The sequence below is a fragment of the Drosophila gunungcola genome, assembly GCF_025200985.1.
Source record: "Drosophila gunungcola strain Sukarami chromosome 3L unlocalized genomic scaffold, Dgunungcola_SK_2 000005F, whole genome shotgun sequence".
NCBI lineage: Eukaryota > Metazoa > Arthropoda > Insecta > Diptera > Drosophilidae > Drosophila > Drosophila gunungcola.
In genome coordinates, this window is record NW_026453180.1 from 2160196 (window position 1) to 2176575 (window position 16380).

The 16380-nt window shown below is 36.9% G+C and overlaps 4 protein-coding genes across 5 annotated transcripts; all 4 read right to left on the minus strand.

Annotated features, from left to right (window-relative positions):
* Nucleotides 1–1069: 1069 nt before the first annotated feature.
* Nucleotides 1070–2795, minus strand: LOC128259500 (probable serine hydrolase). The gene is made up of 2 exons (XM_052991894.1): nt 2473–2795; nt 1070–2253 (listed from the first exon to the last, which is right to left on the minus strand). The coding sequence occupies exons 1-2, from the start codon at nt 2494–2496 to the stop codon at nt 1234–1236; spliced, it is 1044 nt and encodes a 347-aa protein (XP_052847854.1). The 5' UTR covers nt 2497–2795; the 3' UTR covers nt 1070–1233.
* A 110-nt stretch (nt 2796–2905) lies between these two features.
* On the minus strand, nt 2906–4688 carry LOC128259501 (serine hydrolase-like protein). Its single transcript, XM_052991895.1, has 2 exons — nt 4453–4688; nt 2906–4196 (listed from the first exon to the last, which is right to left on the minus strand). Exons 1-2 carry the CDS (start codon nt 4474–4476, stop codon nt 3183–3185), a joined length of 1038 nt encoding a protein of 345 aa, XP_052847855.1. The 5' UTR covers nt 4477–4688; the 3' UTR covers nt 2906–3182.
* A 157-nt stretch (nt 4689–4845) lies between these two features.
* LOC128259502 (probable serine hydrolase) lies at nt 4846–6730 on the minus strand. Its single transcript, XM_052991896.1, has 2 exons — nt 6279–6730; nt 4846–6138 (listed from the first exon to the last, which is right to left on the minus strand). The coding sequence occupies exons 1-2, from the start codon at nt 6300–6302 to the stop codon at nt 5149–5151; spliced, it is 1014 nt and encodes a 337-aa protein (XP_052847856.1). The 5' UTR covers nt 6303–6730; the 3' UTR covers nt 4846–5148.
* Nucleotides 6731–7187: 457 nt separating this feature from the next.
* Nucleotides 7188–8920, minus strand: LOC128259503 (serine hydrolase-like protein). Of its 2 annotated transcripts, none has more exons than XM_052991898.1 (3): nt 8888–8920; nt 8548–8722; nt 7188–8122 (listed from the first exon to the last, which is right to left on the minus strand). In XM_052991898.1, the coding sequence occupies exons 2-3, from the start codon at nt 8569–8571 to the stop codon at nt 7214–7216; spliced, it is 933 nt and encodes a 310-aa protein (XP_052847858.1). In that variant the 5' UTR covers nt 8572–8722; nt 8888–8920; the 3' UTR covers nt 7188–7213. The 2 variants fall into 2 exon arrangements, with proteins under 2 accessions (XP_052847858.1, XP_052847857.1); XM_052991897.1 differs by having other exon boundaries at nt 8784–8919.
* Between the last annotated feature and the right edge of the window lie 7460 nt (nt 8921–16380).

A 16380-nucleotide genomic window follows, 5' to 3' on the forward strand; every position in this document is an offset into this window, starting at 1 on the left:
GAGGCGGAAAGCGTTCAAGTTTCCGAGACCCATTCAAAGGGAAATTAAGTGCACACGAGCCGGGAATCGCCGCCCAACCCACTTTAATTTGCCAAATCTAGGCATATGCCGTTCAAGGCTTTATGGTTTCCACCTTCAAAATGCCAAAAAAAAATGGAAAACAGAGGGAAACCATGCGGAGTCTCTGATTACAACCAAAATATGCCACGTGTAGGTATGTATATGTGTTCATACACATTTGTGTATTCTTGTTTTATCCTCTAAAATGACAAAATCGATAGTGTAAGAAAGGAATTTTCGTAAATTTTCATGAATTTTAGTGAATTTTCCTGCTTTTGCCACTCAAAACGTTAATTGATTAAATTAGCCAGCCGAGCGATGAGACAAAATTAGGAAGCTCCGGCCATAAATATTAATACGAAGCAGCCAATCAAAATGTATGACAAGAAAATTATGCGATACAAATTCAACAATTTCCTGGACAACAACAAAGTGCGAGTGGCATTTCTACTCGCACTTGCACACTCACTTCTAAATAATATTTTCCCGGCTTTCGTTACTAGGCGTCGGCCCAAAAGTAAGCAACGAAAATCTTCTACGCCTGCCGATAATAAATTTTCCATGAATCAAGTCTACTTTTGTGAGGGACAGAAAAGTTTTACTTGGTTATTTCGATTATTTAATTTGCGTCTATTTGGTTAGCTGTATTTCGATTTTGCAACTATTCCCATTCTTTAAATTCAATTTAAGGACAACTTTCAAGGACATTTTTAAATTCTGCTTAACTTTTTGTTCGAAATCTATGTTATCGACTGCGCTAATTGTTATAATGCGGCTTAAGCTGTAAGCCGCTTAAAATTCCGTAAATTGCGAGTCGAATGCCAGCGGGTGAGCAGGAAATAATCACACAAGAACCTTAAGGGGGAGGACAGAAAATATATCGGGATAAAAGACTGCCTGCCGTGGCATTACCTTCACCAAGGCAATGGCTGATAATTACATATCCAATCATAAAATTACACACACTAAACATTTATTGTACCTTTTGTAATAGTGATAAATTAGGCAAAATTGGTCACTTAAAACTTCGAAGATGTCTGCGGATATATTATTACTTGTTATAATAACTTCAACTATTAAGAGTGAAACCAAACTATTTTAAAAGATCAAAAAGTGATTTAATTTACAAGCATCAATATTTATAAAGGTAATCCCTTTAGTATATAGAGTATCTTACAGTTTGCTGCGTTTGTTTTTTTTCATTCTTTCGAAGAATTTCTCCAGAACTCTACGTTTTTCGTTTGAGCTAAGTTGCTGCTCCTTTCCAGTTAGTGACCAAGAAGTCAAGTTTGGAGGTCGATGATGCCTGATGAAGGGCACTATGTAACGGGCACACTCCTCGGCGGCATGGAGATGTACATGATGGGTACCACCTTCAACCTCATAGAACTGAAAGTGCGGATTGTTTTGGCGCAGAATCGACATGGGCTCCTCACACTCAACTCCCACATATGCTGACTTTGATCCCTTAATGATCAGATAGGGCTTTCTTTGGATTCTTCTTGCCATTTCTGCAGCAAGTCCGCTTTCTACAGGCAGGGAGTGATAGTATTTGACACGTCCATCCCTGGAAAAATAGAATCTGTTGGGATAAAGTTGGGAAATGTTCACCTGGCGGTGGAGCAGGTGTTTAGCAAACTCGGGGGTCACAGAGTTGTGGCTTCCTTTGGCCAGGACTTTGGTCAACTGGGCGAGAGTGTAGGAGGGCGGCTCGTGCAAATTACCCTCCTCCTGACGATCCTCTTCCACTAGATGCTTATCCATTTCCTGGGCCACCTGGACAAGTGCCCTCCCGGGATCTCCCAGTGGCTTGGGCAACAAAATATCCAAGGATATGACCATGTCCACCGTGTTTGGAGCCAGGGATGTGTAAAAGAAGCTTAGGATGCCACCCAAAGAGTGACCCATCAGCGAGACCTTTGTCCAGCCGTACTCTTTCATTACCCGGGGAATAATGTAAATTAAATCGTACATATTGTAGTGCAGGCCCGGCTGAAGGCGAGACGACCTTCCATGTCCGGGAAGATCTATGCAAAGTACTCCTATATAATCCGGCAGCAGGGGGATCAGGCGATCAAAGGTGCCCAGATTGTCCAGCCATCCGTGGATTGCCAGAATAGGTCGCTCTGTGCGGTTACCATACCATCGACCTGCGATGTGACCCCAAGGTGCTGGGACTCTCACCTCCTTGAACTATTAGATATTGTAAAAATAAATAGGAAAAGAAAAACTTTTTAATTTTTTTAAACTTAATGTATAATCAATATGTTATCATCTCTCTAAATGCTCAGTTAATTGTTAAATAATTCCGATCAGCTTTCTAAGAGTAGGCAAGAATGGTTTTGTTGTGCAGTCAAAGTCTTCTTATCTCTTCTCTTAGCTTTATTATTTTATATTTTTTTGCATACTCACATCGCTCAATGACAAGGTTCCCATCCCGACGGCCTTTTGAACTTTGCCCGCCGGGAACTTTTAGACTTGATCCAGCAATTGTGGTTTCACGTCCAGTATTATCTTATGTTTATAGCCCAAAATGCTGACTTTACAATGACATTTCGGGAATATAAATTGTACTTCTTTCGCGTTCAACAGTTGTTCGTCGACTAATTTGCAATGCCGATTTTTTTCGCTTTAAAAGCTAACTAAAGAGAGAATCTGAAAGAGAACTAATCGTTCAGACAATAAGAGAACCTCAAGAGTGTATAAAAACAAATTCAAAGAGAGTAAAATAATGTTTACTTATGGGAAGAATTTTAGAAGCTTTTGTTTTTAATGGAAATTCAAGTTATTATAACTCGTTTGGTAATAAAACACTGTTGTCCTGAGCTGCGCAAACCCCTTATTTTAATATTTAACTTTTAAGTTGAGCAAGAGATACAAACATAATCTTTAGGTTTACTTGAATGATTTTACTTGTCAGTTAATAGCAACTTATTTAAGTATTTTAGTTAGCATAAAATCATTTAATGTAGTTATATCTGATCTTGATCAGCTGAAGACAGTGACTTTAGTCTGTAGGGCTTAACCTCTTATTATATTGTGATAAATTTTTTTTAATTATGCTAATGAAATTGTCAAGTGATTGGCAAAATCAATACATATATAAACTATTATAAAATACTTTATAGTTTGCTGTGATTGTTTTTCCTCCTCTCAAAGAATCTTTCTTGTTGCCTGTGATTTTCTTTGGCGTTAAGTTGCTGCTCCTTTGCGGTTAAAGACCAAGAAGTCAAGGTTGGTGGTCGATGACGTCGGATGAAGGGTACTATAAACCGGGCACACTCCTCGGCGGCATGCAGATGGACATGATGGGTACCTCCTTCAACCACATGGAACTCAAAGTGCGGATTATTTTCACGCAAGATGGACAATGGCCTCTCGCTTAGAACTCCAATCATTGGAGACTTTGATCCCTTTATGATCAAGTAGGGCTTCTTTTTGATGCGCTTTGACAGTTCCTCAGTGAGTCCAGGTTCCATTTGTGTGTGATGGTAGAATTTCACCCGTCCATCTCTGGCGAAATAGTACTTCTTTGGGTATAGTTTCGACTTCGACAGCTGACGATGAAGAAGGTGCTTGGCCAACTCGGGTGGCACGGAATTGGAACTTCCTTTGGCAAGGATTTCGGTCAATTGAGACATTATGTAGGAGGGCGGCTCGTGCAGATTACTCTCCTCCTGGCGATCCTCAACTACCATATGCTTTTCTATGGTCTGAACTAGACGACCAATTACCTTTTTAGGTTCTGGTGTCATAGGCCTCACAATGTCCAGGGATATGACCATATCCACAGTATGAGGAGCCAGTGAAGTGTAAAGGAAGCTTATGATGCCACCCAAGGAGTGACCCATCAGGGAGACCTTTGACCATCCGTACTCCTTCTTCACTCGCGGAATGATGATGATGTAATCGTAGACGGAATAGTGCATCCCTGGCTGAATTCGAGAGGATTTGCCATGTCCAGGAAGATCTATACAGAGTACTCCTATATAGTCGGGAAGTAGGGGAATCAACCGATCGAAGGTGCCCAGATTGTCCAACCATCCGTGGATTGCCAGGATCGGTCGCTCCTTTCGATTGCCATACCAACGACCAGCAATGTGACCCCAAGGTACAGGGATTCTCACCTCCATAAACTATTAAATGTGGTTAAAACATATATATAGATAAAAATGTAATTATTAAACAGCTTACAATTTTCAATATTTATTTTGAAATATTTAATTTAAATAATTTAACTTTAAACTGGACATGAAATAGTAATAGTGCTTTCAAAATCATTAAAAACTTTCGAAATTCACTGTACTTGCGCAGTTACAAAACTTTGGTAAAGGCTATTTCTGCTTATCTCTTTTTTTTTTTTGTTTATTGTTTAGGTATTCGCCTACTCACATCGCTCAATGACAAAGTTCCCATCCAGACTGACTGCCTTCTGAACTTTGCCCGTCGACAATTTTTAGACTCGGTCCGGTTAGTGTGGCACCACTTCCAGTTATAATCTTGAGTATCAGATTAAAATTCGGGACTTACTCTACCAAAATTGTAATTCTTACAGCTCGAGCAGCTGTTCAACGACTGATTTGCTTTATCACTTTCACTCAGCTATTAGGCCACCAAAAAAGAGAATGACAAAATGAGCTTTACAACAGAGAGCTTTACATTTAGAAGAGAACAATTGTTAGATCTTCTATACAGACTTTAATAACCCTTTCGAAATGATTGTTAGTATCAAGATGTGCAACCAGACTTTACTTTATTAGTCAAGTCATTTTTTATTATTAAAATTCTTATAACTAGCCTTACAATTAAAATAAAATATTTACAAAACTACATTTTGTTATGGTTCTTTAAGTAAACATGAATATGACACACAATTATAGACATTATTTACTAGAAAAATTATACTTCAACAACCGTTAAAAATTAAAATTAAACTTAAATTAATAAACAACTGTGCTTACATAACAAATAAATGTTTTGAAATTGTTTTATTTAGCAATATGAAAGAAAATAGATTTACTTGCCATATTTACAAGTAATGTCGAAAAGATTAAACCATTAGCGATTAAATTTTGTACTTTACATGTTTCACAACTTGCTGGGTTTTTTCTTGGTCCATGCTAAGAATCCTTTCTTTTTCTTTGAGCTTATACTTTTCCCGTTTCCTGTGATCGTCCAGGAATTCAAGGCAGGAGGTCGATGATGCTGGATGAAGGGCACTAGGTAACTGGCGACCTCCTCGGCGGCATGAAGATGAAGATGATGGGTTCCGCCCTCCACTTCGTAGAACTCAAAGTGTGGGTTATCCTTTGCCAAAATGGAAATGGCCTCGTTATTGCGAGGTGGCAAATATGGTGACCTTGAGCCTTTTATAATAAGAAATGGTTTCTTGTAAATCCGTCTTGCCATTTCTGCTCCTAGGCCATCATCGATATCTATGAGGTGGTAGTATTTAACACGAATATCCCTGGAGAAGTAGAATCTTTCGGGATATAGGTTCGATTTGATCAACTGGCGGTGCAACATATGCTTAGCCAGATCTGGGGAAATGGAATTGAAGGTTCCCAACGCCATGACTTTTTCCAACTGAGGCAGAGTGTAAGACGGTGGCTCAGTATAGTTTCCCAGCTTCTGCCTGTCAACATCCAGCAGTTGCTTCTCAACGCTCAGTTCCATATACTCTATATCATTTCTCAATGGCAGCAATATGTCCAGCGAGACGACCATATCCACTGTGTGAGGAGCCAACGAGGTGTAAATGAAGCAGAGGACACCGCCCAATGAGTGACCTATCAGGGAGACCTTTGACCATCCGTACTCCTTCATCACACGCGGAATGATAAACACATAATCGTAGACACTGTAGTACATTCCCGGTTGAAGGTGCGATGATCTTCCATGTCCTGGCAAATCGATGCAGAGTACTCCAATGTAGTCGGGAAGCAGAGGAATTAGTCGGTCAAAGGTGCCCAGGTTGTCCAACCATCCGTGGATGGCCAGTATAGGTCGCTCCTTTCGATTGCCATACCAACGACCCGAAATGTAGCCCCAAGGCACAGGAATCTTCACCGCCTCGTACTGAAAAAATTAGAGAATGATTATGATGTTTTTGCTAACTACTCTAGACCAATAACTAATCGTTAGCTGTACTGTCTTAGATTACAAATTGATAATTGGCGAGCAAAGGTCGCCTTAATCCGTTCTTATGATTCACTTACATCACTCAGCGATAATTTTCCCATTTCTTTCAACCTCGATTCAGTTATAATTTTTTTAGCACAGATGTTGTTATCTTGTGTGATATTGCAAAATATACGTGTTAGCCTATGCAATTAATACGACCCAACGCATTCACTTCTATGCAAGAACTATTTCATTATCCTCATATTCTTTTCATTAATAACCTACTCGAATCAAAAAAGAGAGATCGTTATATTACGGAGTTAAAAAAAAGAGCGAAGTAAGAGCGGCGATTCAAATAGTAAAAGCTTATGACAACTAAACATTAAGAGAGCGAGGTAACATTTTTATCATCTAGAATTTGTTTATGAATTTAAATAAGCCTTTTATAAAATTGCACAGTTAAATATGTGTATTGTATGCTTATCTTAAATAAATGTTAAAGTTTTTATTCGTTTTTGATTTTTATTAAAACAGCACGTGCATTCCATTCGGCTGGACTACTGAGAAAAACTGCGCCTAGGTCGCAAAACCTAAACAATATAAAGCTTTTTAAGAGGGAAATAAGCTTTTGGCTTTCTCGGGGCGAATGGCATTAGTAATTCCGCTTTATTTTAAAAATACTCAAAAGAAATACTTTAGTAATTGCGAAAAAAAATGAGAGATTTTATAATTTTCAAGACTTTTAATAAACATTAATTGTATTTACGGGCTTAAGAATTCTAACTTATATAATAAGCTACACAAATTCATTGACCCACTCGGCTTAGATTATATCTTAGAATTTCCCTAGATGATTAGGTTGGGCTTCTTCCCACTTTTCTGGACATCTCTGCACCCAATTCTGCTTTTTATCTTTGGCTTTGTTTTAAATTTTTTATTTTTTTCAAAAAGTATTTAGCTATTTTAAAAAGTAACAACAAAATCTTATAAAAATATCAACAAATGAAAGTGTAGTGCTTTCATAACTACATTACAATTTGCTGCTTTTTGAAGGTATGTGCTTGCGGATAAAGGGCACGATATACCGGGCACATTCCTTGGCCGCATGCAGATGGACATGATGTTTGCCGCCCTCCACCTCGTAGAACTCAAAGTGTGGATTATCTTGAGACAGAATGGACATGGTCTCGTCGCAACGGGGACCAACGAATGGCGAAAGGGATCCCTTGATGACCAGATAGGGCTTCTTTTGAATACGCCTCGCCATTTCGGCGGCCAGTCCGTTTTCAATGTCGAATATGTGGTAGAACTTAACGCGTCCATCTCTCGAAAAGAACACCTTTTCCGGATAAATCTGCGACTTGGCCACCTGGCGGTGGAGCATGTGATCGGCCAGGCTGTGAGGAATCGAGTTATTACTGCTCCGGGCCAGGACATTGCGCATTTTACTCAGCGTAAACGAGGGTGGTTCGGGCTGGGTACCATCCGCCTGTCGCTTCTCCTCCACCAAATAGCCTTCTATATCCCTGGATAGCTTACTGGGATCCTCGATCCTGCGAGGCAGCAGTACATCCAGTGATATAACGAAATCCACAGTGCTGGGCGCCATTGCCGCGTACATGAAGCTCATCACGCCACCCAGAGAATGACCCATTAGGGCGACCTTTGACAGGCCAAGCTCCTTCATCACCCTGGGAATGATGAACACGTAATCGTAGACGTTATAGTGCACACCCGCTGGAAATCGAGAAGATCTTCCATGTCCGGGCAGATCGATGCAAAGTACTCCTATATAATCCGGTAGCAGCGGAATCAGTTGCTCAAAGGTTCCCAAATTGTCCAGCCAGCCGTGTATTGCCAAGATAGGTCTATCCGTTCGATTACCATACCAACGTCCTGATATGTAACCCCAAGGAGCCGGGATCTTCACATCCACAAACTGCAAATCGGAAATTATTTAATATTAATGTTAATTGCTTTCTTGTTTTACAAAATAAGATTTGATCACCTTTGATCTCTAAAACGCAAGCGCAAATACAGAGATAACCAATTCTGTTTTGCCAATTTATGATTTTAAAATAAAATTTCTTGATTAGAGATTCGCAAACGTCACACAGAAATATGACGTTGAAAAAAAACGTTGCTTATTATGCTATTGTTCTCTTTTAGAGGGTGTTAGATCTTAGCTTATTTTTACGTTTTTTAAGCATTCACAGACACTTTGCTGAAGACTTAAGTAAATAAAGTTTGTGATCCGGAAAAAAAAAAAATATATACTATTATTTTCTTATTAGGAAACAATTTTTAATAAATGGGTATATATATAGTTGATTTTTTTCTTTTTTTTCAGTTTTAATTACTTACAGAGCTTGATGATAAAGTTTCCATTCTGTCTGTTGATTTGCCGCAATTAAGTCCACTAAAAATTCGGTCTTGTGATATAAAGTCTTCAAATTTCTTATCCAATCAACCACAGACGTTTTAGGCAGCCTTGAAACTGCAGATTTGTTACACCGAGTGATGATTACTTCACGAAGTTCTGTGTGTGGTTGGGATACAAATTACAAGAAAGCGTTTTCAATGTGGATCACAATATTTACTTTAGAATAGAGTGCGACAGTTTAGCATACAATATCAAAAAAAATAAAGAGGCAAACGTGAACATTTACTATTTCATACACTCAATTCCCACCATAACAATTACCAAAATTTTTAAACCGAAACGACGACTTGCTTATCATAATGCTTTGCACCAACTAATTTTTGTTTTTAACAACGATCGCAGCCAAAATTCGGGTTTTGTGAATGTTAATGCACAAAAATGTGATAGTATGCGGCAGTCGGGCGAATGTCAATATAACAGCAAAATAGAATTGACCCGTTATATCGGACAATAATTTGAAACCATTTAACTAAAAAAAAAGTAAGTAATTTTAACTTAATTATTAAAGTTATTGAGATTAAATAATACAATTAATTTTAATATATTTTTGTTTTTTTTTATGTACAACACAAAATTGTACATACGGAATAAAAAAATAATATTCTTAAAAAAAATTGTTCAAAATATGTTATATCTTAAATGCAAGATCCTTAAAACTATTTTAAAAAAACTAATCTAAAATAAACATTGTTAAAACTTAATTGGTGATTTGATTTTATTGTTTAATTTTTGCGCTTTTAAATTTGCACAGGTAGAAGTGGGTTAAGCCTAAATGTGCGAAATTTAGGTTAGCGTCGCATTTGACGCTTTTGATAATGTATTTCTAAGTTGATGAGATTAGAAGAGCATTAAAGACGTTGCAGATAAACAGACACAGCTTCAAAGTTCAGCGATGAATTGTTTTCTTGAGTGGTAATCACTTCCCGTTTTTTCCAGTGCCCATTTCACCAGCTTCTTAGCCAAGTTGTTGTCAAAATGAGAGTTAAGTCCAGTCTAGGTCAACTTGATGGCCAACTCATCGATATCGGGTCATAATAAACTGCCGGGGGTTTTGGGAATGTGTCGATTACTACGTGACTCTATCGTAGAATCGAGTTTTACATTTTCCATACCCACAACGATGCACACGGTTACGCTGTGCTGACCTTTCGTGGTCAAGTATCCAGTCAAAAGCCTGGTTTTTCTGCTCTGAGTGGGTAGTGTGTCCCATAAAACTGCAAATAGCACGTTTTTCTATTTTTCTGTATAGTGTATTCTGGAAAAACGAATGGTAGTGAAGCGGAGTCGCATATTTTCTGGTGCAGGAGATTAGATACCAACATTGGTTTATTACTGCCCTGTAGAACAAAAGATATTAATTAAAAAAAAATAATTCGGAAATAAAAGACTTATAGTCGATATAATTTTGATTGTCGTATAATTCTATAAAACAGCTTGAAATTTACATTATTGATTGAGTTGTATTATTTTAGTTATATTTATTTATTAAATCTTAAATAAATGACGATACAATGGCTCAACAATTTATTGTCGTTTATTCTTCTTATCAGATATTCTATAGTTTATTTAGTTAATTCCAAATTGATTTTTTCTAAACTTTCCTTAACTTTAAATCTAATTAAATTTTAAACGGACCCATCAACTTAAGTCTTCTTCCTGCTCAACTTTGGACCAAGTGTGATTACCTTCCGCTGTCATTCTCCTCCACTAGATATGGTTTCTATATATTACTATATCTGACCCCCTGCCTAGCCCTTAATTTCCATTTGGTTAAATTTCCTTGTGAATTGCAATCGTGTGTGCATGGAGCTGCAGCCATGATTTATCTTAAATTTATGTTTGAGTAATTTATCATGTCTGCCGAGGCCATGATGTCACCAATCCTACACCCACCTCCCACAGCCCCCTGTTCATTTGCCCCCTTGTTGTGTAATTTTCCCCAGGCAGGACGCTATGCAAATTGTCTTGAGCTTTCCCCAAAGTGAAAGTGCCATTTCACTGGCGAAATTTGTGCTTGTATTGGCCTTGAATCCATAATTTGCCTGTCAACAGCAGCCCTGTCGTCGTTGTCGTCGTGGCCCCGAAAAATTTTGCGCACATAATTGAGTTCAGGCATTTGGAAGCCAATTATGATTTCCCACTTTTCACCCAAATTTTCTTTTGTCCCTTGTCGCGGCTCTCCTTTCACTTTTCACATCTCAATCAAAAGGGCGCGGGAAGTCCATTGTCCTTTGCTCCTTCGTGGCATTAATTGCCTCTGCCACTTAACGTATGCAAATGAAATTTAATTTTTTTTCCTTTTAACCGGATCTCATTTTTGGGTTTCTCCGGCTTTCGGGTCACCTCAAGTGGGCGAGCAGCTCACCTTCAGTTTGATAAATATTTATGATACCCAATGATAGTTGTGCCGAGCAGTGAAAAAGGAATGGTAATTTCTCACTTATAGTTCATGCACACAAAAAGGAAATATAGAAAAGATACACTTAAGAAAATTGAGCTTCTAAACAAATAAATGTGCAATCGCATTTATTAAAGTAAAGGATTCTAAGGAAATTCATTTAGACGTGACACAAGATTTTAAAGTATAAATGTCTTTTTTAAAAGAAATCAGCGTATGAATGGAAAGGTGTAATTTTCTGTAAATTAAATATTTTTTTCAACGAAATTTATTTAAACCTATGATTTTTTCCAAGTGTTTAGTAAAGCTCTATATATGATGCTTTCAACCTGTCAGCAGTGCTCCTGAAAAAATCCTTGAGCCAGGGATCAGCTTCACAAAGACACCGCCGGAAGTCTCGAGCTGATACGCATGCAACTTCCAAAAAAAAAAAATAAACGAAAGAAAAACCGGGAAAAATGGCAGGAAAAGTGGTAAGAGGATGTCGGCCACCCTGGCTATTATGCTTTAGTATAGCTATTTCGTTGTTTTTTTTAAAGCAGGAATTTCTTTAGACCCAGAGAGATTTAAGCCCGAACAATGGCTGAAAAAATAAGACTAGAGTGTGCAAGAAATTGCATTAGGAAATCATTTTCGTTTTGTGGCGGTTTCCATGGAGGTTTTTCTAGCTTTTCCATGCGTTTTCACGGCTCTGCGAGTCCAATTCAAATGAATTATTTGAAGCCAGGATGTTTCACTCCCGTTGCATTTTTCTGGGTGTGCGGTTCTAACAACATTTCTTTGGCTAATGAATTTGAATATTATATCAGCATGGCAGAGCGAATGGGTTTTCACCTGCATGTGTGTATAAATAATTGTATTTCCTCTAATTATACAGCAGGACGGCTAAATTTGCATTTGAATACATTTATATGCAGTTTTCCAGGGCAAACCTGTGTTCATGCTACAATTAAAAATTCGAGAAAATTACGAATGTAAACCAGAGAGCTTTGCGGCATGGTCTATTCATTAAAAACTACAGAGTTTGCAGGCTGTAATGTAAGATGTGTAAATTTGATTAAAATGTATGGAATAATTTTTTAGAAAATATACACAAGCGTGATTTTGTTAGTTATTAGGGCTGGATAATGTTTGTGTGTATCAGGAATTAATTGGTATTTATCAAACACTTTTCTTATACGAATAAATACACGAAATATCTTCTTTAAGTTTATATTTCTTAGGCTATTCCATTTTTACTTAGGTTCTTAAGTTATATACCCAAACGGTTTTAAGGAATAAGTTTTCGTTTACATCTACTATTAAATAATTTAATAAAGAACAAAATATATTTTTTATGACCATCACTTCTGTTAATAGCCATTCCAAAACTCAAAACAAAACTAATTCATAGCCAGTCAACTTGAAGAAGTGACATGTTGTTACTGTCGCTTTTATTATAAGTTCAAGAGCTCATTAATCCACTTGAATGCCAAGGTCACTCCTCAAAGCATGTTATGATTTATGAATTTCACACACTATCCCCACCCTGACTTTCTCGACTGCTCACCAAAGTATGCAACTGATTATGTTCATATTTGGTAATCAAGTGTTCACAAGAGCTACAATCAAGAATCAAATGACACGTTTCCGTACTCAGTGCCAAACAATTAATTAACCACATAATTTATGATTATTACCACAATGAGTTCGCCCTTTTTGGCGCCTTTTCTTATGGCTTTGGCTTTGGTTTACTTTTCGGCTTTATTTATTTTGTTTTTGGCCAAATGTTTCTACTGTCGCTTCATTTATAAGTCCCATAATTTATGCATTGTCATATACTGACTAATGGCAGCGAGGGAGTGGCAGTTGACAGGCGGAATAAACCGATTGTTTACATTCTCGGTTCGAAAACTCAATTTGCAAGGGCGGCAGAAAAGGAAGATTTCATAATTCAAATTCTCCGATTTATGGCCAGCTGGTGTAGTCTTTTCTCCGGGGTTTATCGAAGCCCGGAGCCTCCGACTCGGGCAAACATTTCGCACTTGAGCCAACAACTCCGTGGCAATCGTAATTTACGATAGCCCAACCCCAAAAACGCACTGAACTTGTGCGTAATGCCAAGACAATTGTGTGCACAAACTGCACAAATACCCCAACAATCGGCACTGAGACAAATTTGTTGCTTAAAAGTAAAAAACAATTATTAAAAATAATAAATGAACACTGAGTTAATTCGATTTTGGAAAGATATTTCTCAGTATTTTTTAGGATATGATAACATAATTATTAAAAATTTTAGGATAAATCTTAAAACCACATTCAGTCTTTACAGCTACATTATATAGTATTTCTATTGTTTTAATTATTTATATTATGTATTTTATAGAAATAGGTTTGTTTTAATTTACTTTAAGTAAATAAGGATTTACTGTATCACAAAATTGCTCATACATTTTTCCCAATAAGTAATTTAATACTGAATAGGTTATTTTTCTTAAAATATTTTTCAAATTTCCAACATCCATTTAGGATATATGATAAAATAATATTTGAAGTTTTGAGGTTCATTTTTAAAACTACGTTATATTTTTATAATTTGGGGTTTTGTATGTTAATTAAAAACATCCTTTAGAAATATGTATGAACTTATCCTTCCTTAGGTAAGTACAAAATGTGTCTAACATTTTTTCCAAGAAGTAACTCAATAAATCCAATTTTTATTTATAAACTAAGAAATATGTAGTAGCACAATAAACACTATTTTCCAGAAAGAAATTGCATCAATTTAATTAAGTTATATTCCACATAAGTCTTTATTCATTCATACTCATATATTTTTTGCTCAGTCTTTAAAATTGCGTAAGTATGTTTTCCTCAGTGCATCTGGTAACCAATAAGCAGTAACCATCCATAATTCGCAAAGTTCTCTGCGATTGCCCCCTCAACTGTGTTGTTACCGTATATCGGATCTTGTGTGGTCATAAATTTCCGTTTTTGGTTAACTCCTGCAAACTGCCGTAGGTGGTGGCTCTACTTTTAGTCCAGTGGAGAAATACTGGGAGAATTCCGTAAGGGGCCACCGGAGAATTCGATTCCACCGTTGGGCTTTTGGGTGGAGGCACTCAAAAATTACACCACTGGTCTCTGCACATTTTGTTGATCCCCCGTTTGTAATTGGAGATTGCAGTTGAGAAAAGTTAGCCATTCAAAGTTTACTTTTTGATTCAGTTTTTAGAGCCAGAACATTTGCCAATTTATCCGTCTGCGTCTTTTTACAACATTTTTGGAATGTGTGTAGACGATGTTTGTGGACTGTGTGTGGTCTCTGGGCAACTTTTAACATTTTGACCAGTAATTGAACTCGACTAAATGTCACAAACACAGCTCAACTTTCCTTCTAATTACAATCTGTCATTGGATCATTGTCTTTGCTGCCCCAGAATACTGCCCAAAAATTGTTGGGGGTCCATTTTGGTTTTAATTGGGGTCGAATTTGTGTGAGACAACCATAAATATTTAGCATTTCATCTGTAAAATTGCAGCCAGTCACTTAGGATGTGCAAATATTTTGACTTTTGACCACTTTCATATTCGTAGCCCTGCAGCAGCAGGATAAAGAAAATCCGGCAAGTTTTCTAATTAAAAACAAATTCATGAATGCAATTTGCATGAAATTCAATTAAACTTTTTATCTATGGTCCATCTTTAGGGTACTGTTTTCCTGACAAGGCTAGAGTTAAGCATACGCACTGTTGTCCCAGCATGTGTGATTGCAATCAAGATGATATCTAAGCATCCTTTTCTGTCCAAATTTGATTGAAGAAAAAAGAGTAAGAAAATAAGTGGAGTGAATAAATGAGCGTCTGAACGATGCCGCAAGTATTGCAGCGAAACGTGCCACAGTGGCGGCAAAAGTTACTGCACGTTCGCTGCATCCTTCGGATTGTTTATTTGTATTTGTACTTGCATTTGCATTTACTTTTATTCCACTTTCGGGCTTCTTGGCTCGTTGCGCTCTGTTTTCTGTTTGCCCATGGCGATGGCCGTGTAATTTCACTCAAAAACATCAACATCAAGTGCAGCGGCAACAAGAACTTTGTTATCCCCATTTTCTCTCTCAGCTTTTTATTTCGACTGTTAACTGTTCATTCGCCGGTTCGTTTATTTTCGGTATCAATGTAAATTTTAATTTGTTTCGCAAATATTTTGTTACCCAAGGAGCGTGTGCGGAGCAATATAAAACACCGAATTTGGCCAAGACTGCTAAAAGATGCTGCTCGCTAATTTGCCTGCAAAACATGTGGCAAATTGCTACGGGGGAATTTCGGGGAGAAAAAATAAAAGGAAGCTAAAGTGAATTTGTCAACTGAAGTGTAAAGAATACCCTGGAAAGCTTAGCTTTAAAAAAGGGGATATAATATAACATGTTCTTTACACTTAGTTTTTAATTAAGGAAATAAACAGAATATTTAAATTATAGTTACAGTTTATTTTTTTATAAAATTAACATATATTAGCATTTCCACAACAACTTACCAAGGTCCAAATTTTATTCCAAAAAAATGAAAGACTTTTGAACATTGCTTACTTATGCTTTTAAGTTGAGAATAGAAAAAATAAATATCTAAAGCACTCAAAAATTTAAAGTTAGTTTTAAGCAGTACTTATTCAATTTTATTTCGGGATATTCGCCCTTCGATCAAAGTAAAACTTTTAAGTCCGCTTTTTTATTGCTTGTGAGAAAAGTTTTTAAACTGAACTAAACCAAAAGGCAAAACGGCAGGACTTCCTTCCTCCATATATGAATATGTATATATATATATATATATATATATATATATATATATATATATATATATATATATATATATATATATATATATATATATATAAGAACAAGTGAAACGTGCAACAAATTTATGAACTTTACACCAAAAAACTTACTTCACTTTTGAATGACGGCGCACATTTAAGTGCAGAATGTAAAGTTTTCGGCCCAACTTGATCGCAACTAAGAAAGTGGCAGGGCGTTTGCACGCATGCCACAGCCAGTCACAGTCCTGTAGAAGACCCCTCTCATCGCCGATGTCCTGTCACTCTTGGGAGCGTTTTCGCCTCGGAAACTCCTGACAGCCTTTGCCTTTTTCCATTTTTTTTAATGTTAACCAAGACTTTGAATTCACTGGAGAAAAAGTAAATATTTAAAATCAGGAATAAAGTTTTTATCTAATAATATTTTGAATATTCAATTGAAGGTACAGAAAAATTATATTAAACTAGACTAGTTTAGAAGATCTTAAACCAGGTTTTTAGAGAAGCAAAAATCCAAGTTTATTTGCTTGCTAAATTCAATACGTTAATATCACCTTCAGCA

Excerpts from the sequence above, each read along its gene's own strand:
- LOC128259500 (XM_052991894.1), bottom strand. The coding sequence starts at position 2,496 with ATGGGAACCTTGTCATTGAGCGAT. Across the intron at positions 2,254-2,472 it reads GAACCTTGTCATTGAGCGAT|TTCAAGGAGGTGAGAGTCCC; the intron begins GTGAGTATGCAA and ends AATATCTAATAG.
- LOC128259501 (XM_052991895.1), bottom strand. The coding sequence starts at position 4,476 with ATGGGAACTTTGTCATTGAGCGAT. Across the intron at positions 4,197-4,452 it reads GAACTTTGTCATTGAGCGAT|TTTATGGAGGTGAGAATCCC; the intron begins GTGAGTAGGCGA and ends CACATTTAATAG.
- LOC128259502 (XM_052991896.1), bottom strand. The coding sequence starts at position 6,302 with ATGGGAAAATTATCGCTGAGTGAT. Across the intron at positions 6,139-6,278 it reads GAAAATTATCGCTGAGTGAT|TACGAGGCGGTGAAGATTCC; the intron begins GTAAGTGAATCA and ends TAATTTTTTCAG.
- LOC128259503 (XM_052991898.1), bottom strand. The coding sequence starts at position 8,571 with ATGGAAACTTTATCATCAAGCTCT. Across the intron at positions 8,123-8,547 it reads AAACTTTATCATCAAGCTCT|TTTGTGGATGTGAAGATCCC; the intron begins GTAAGTAATTAA and ends TCCGATTTGCAG.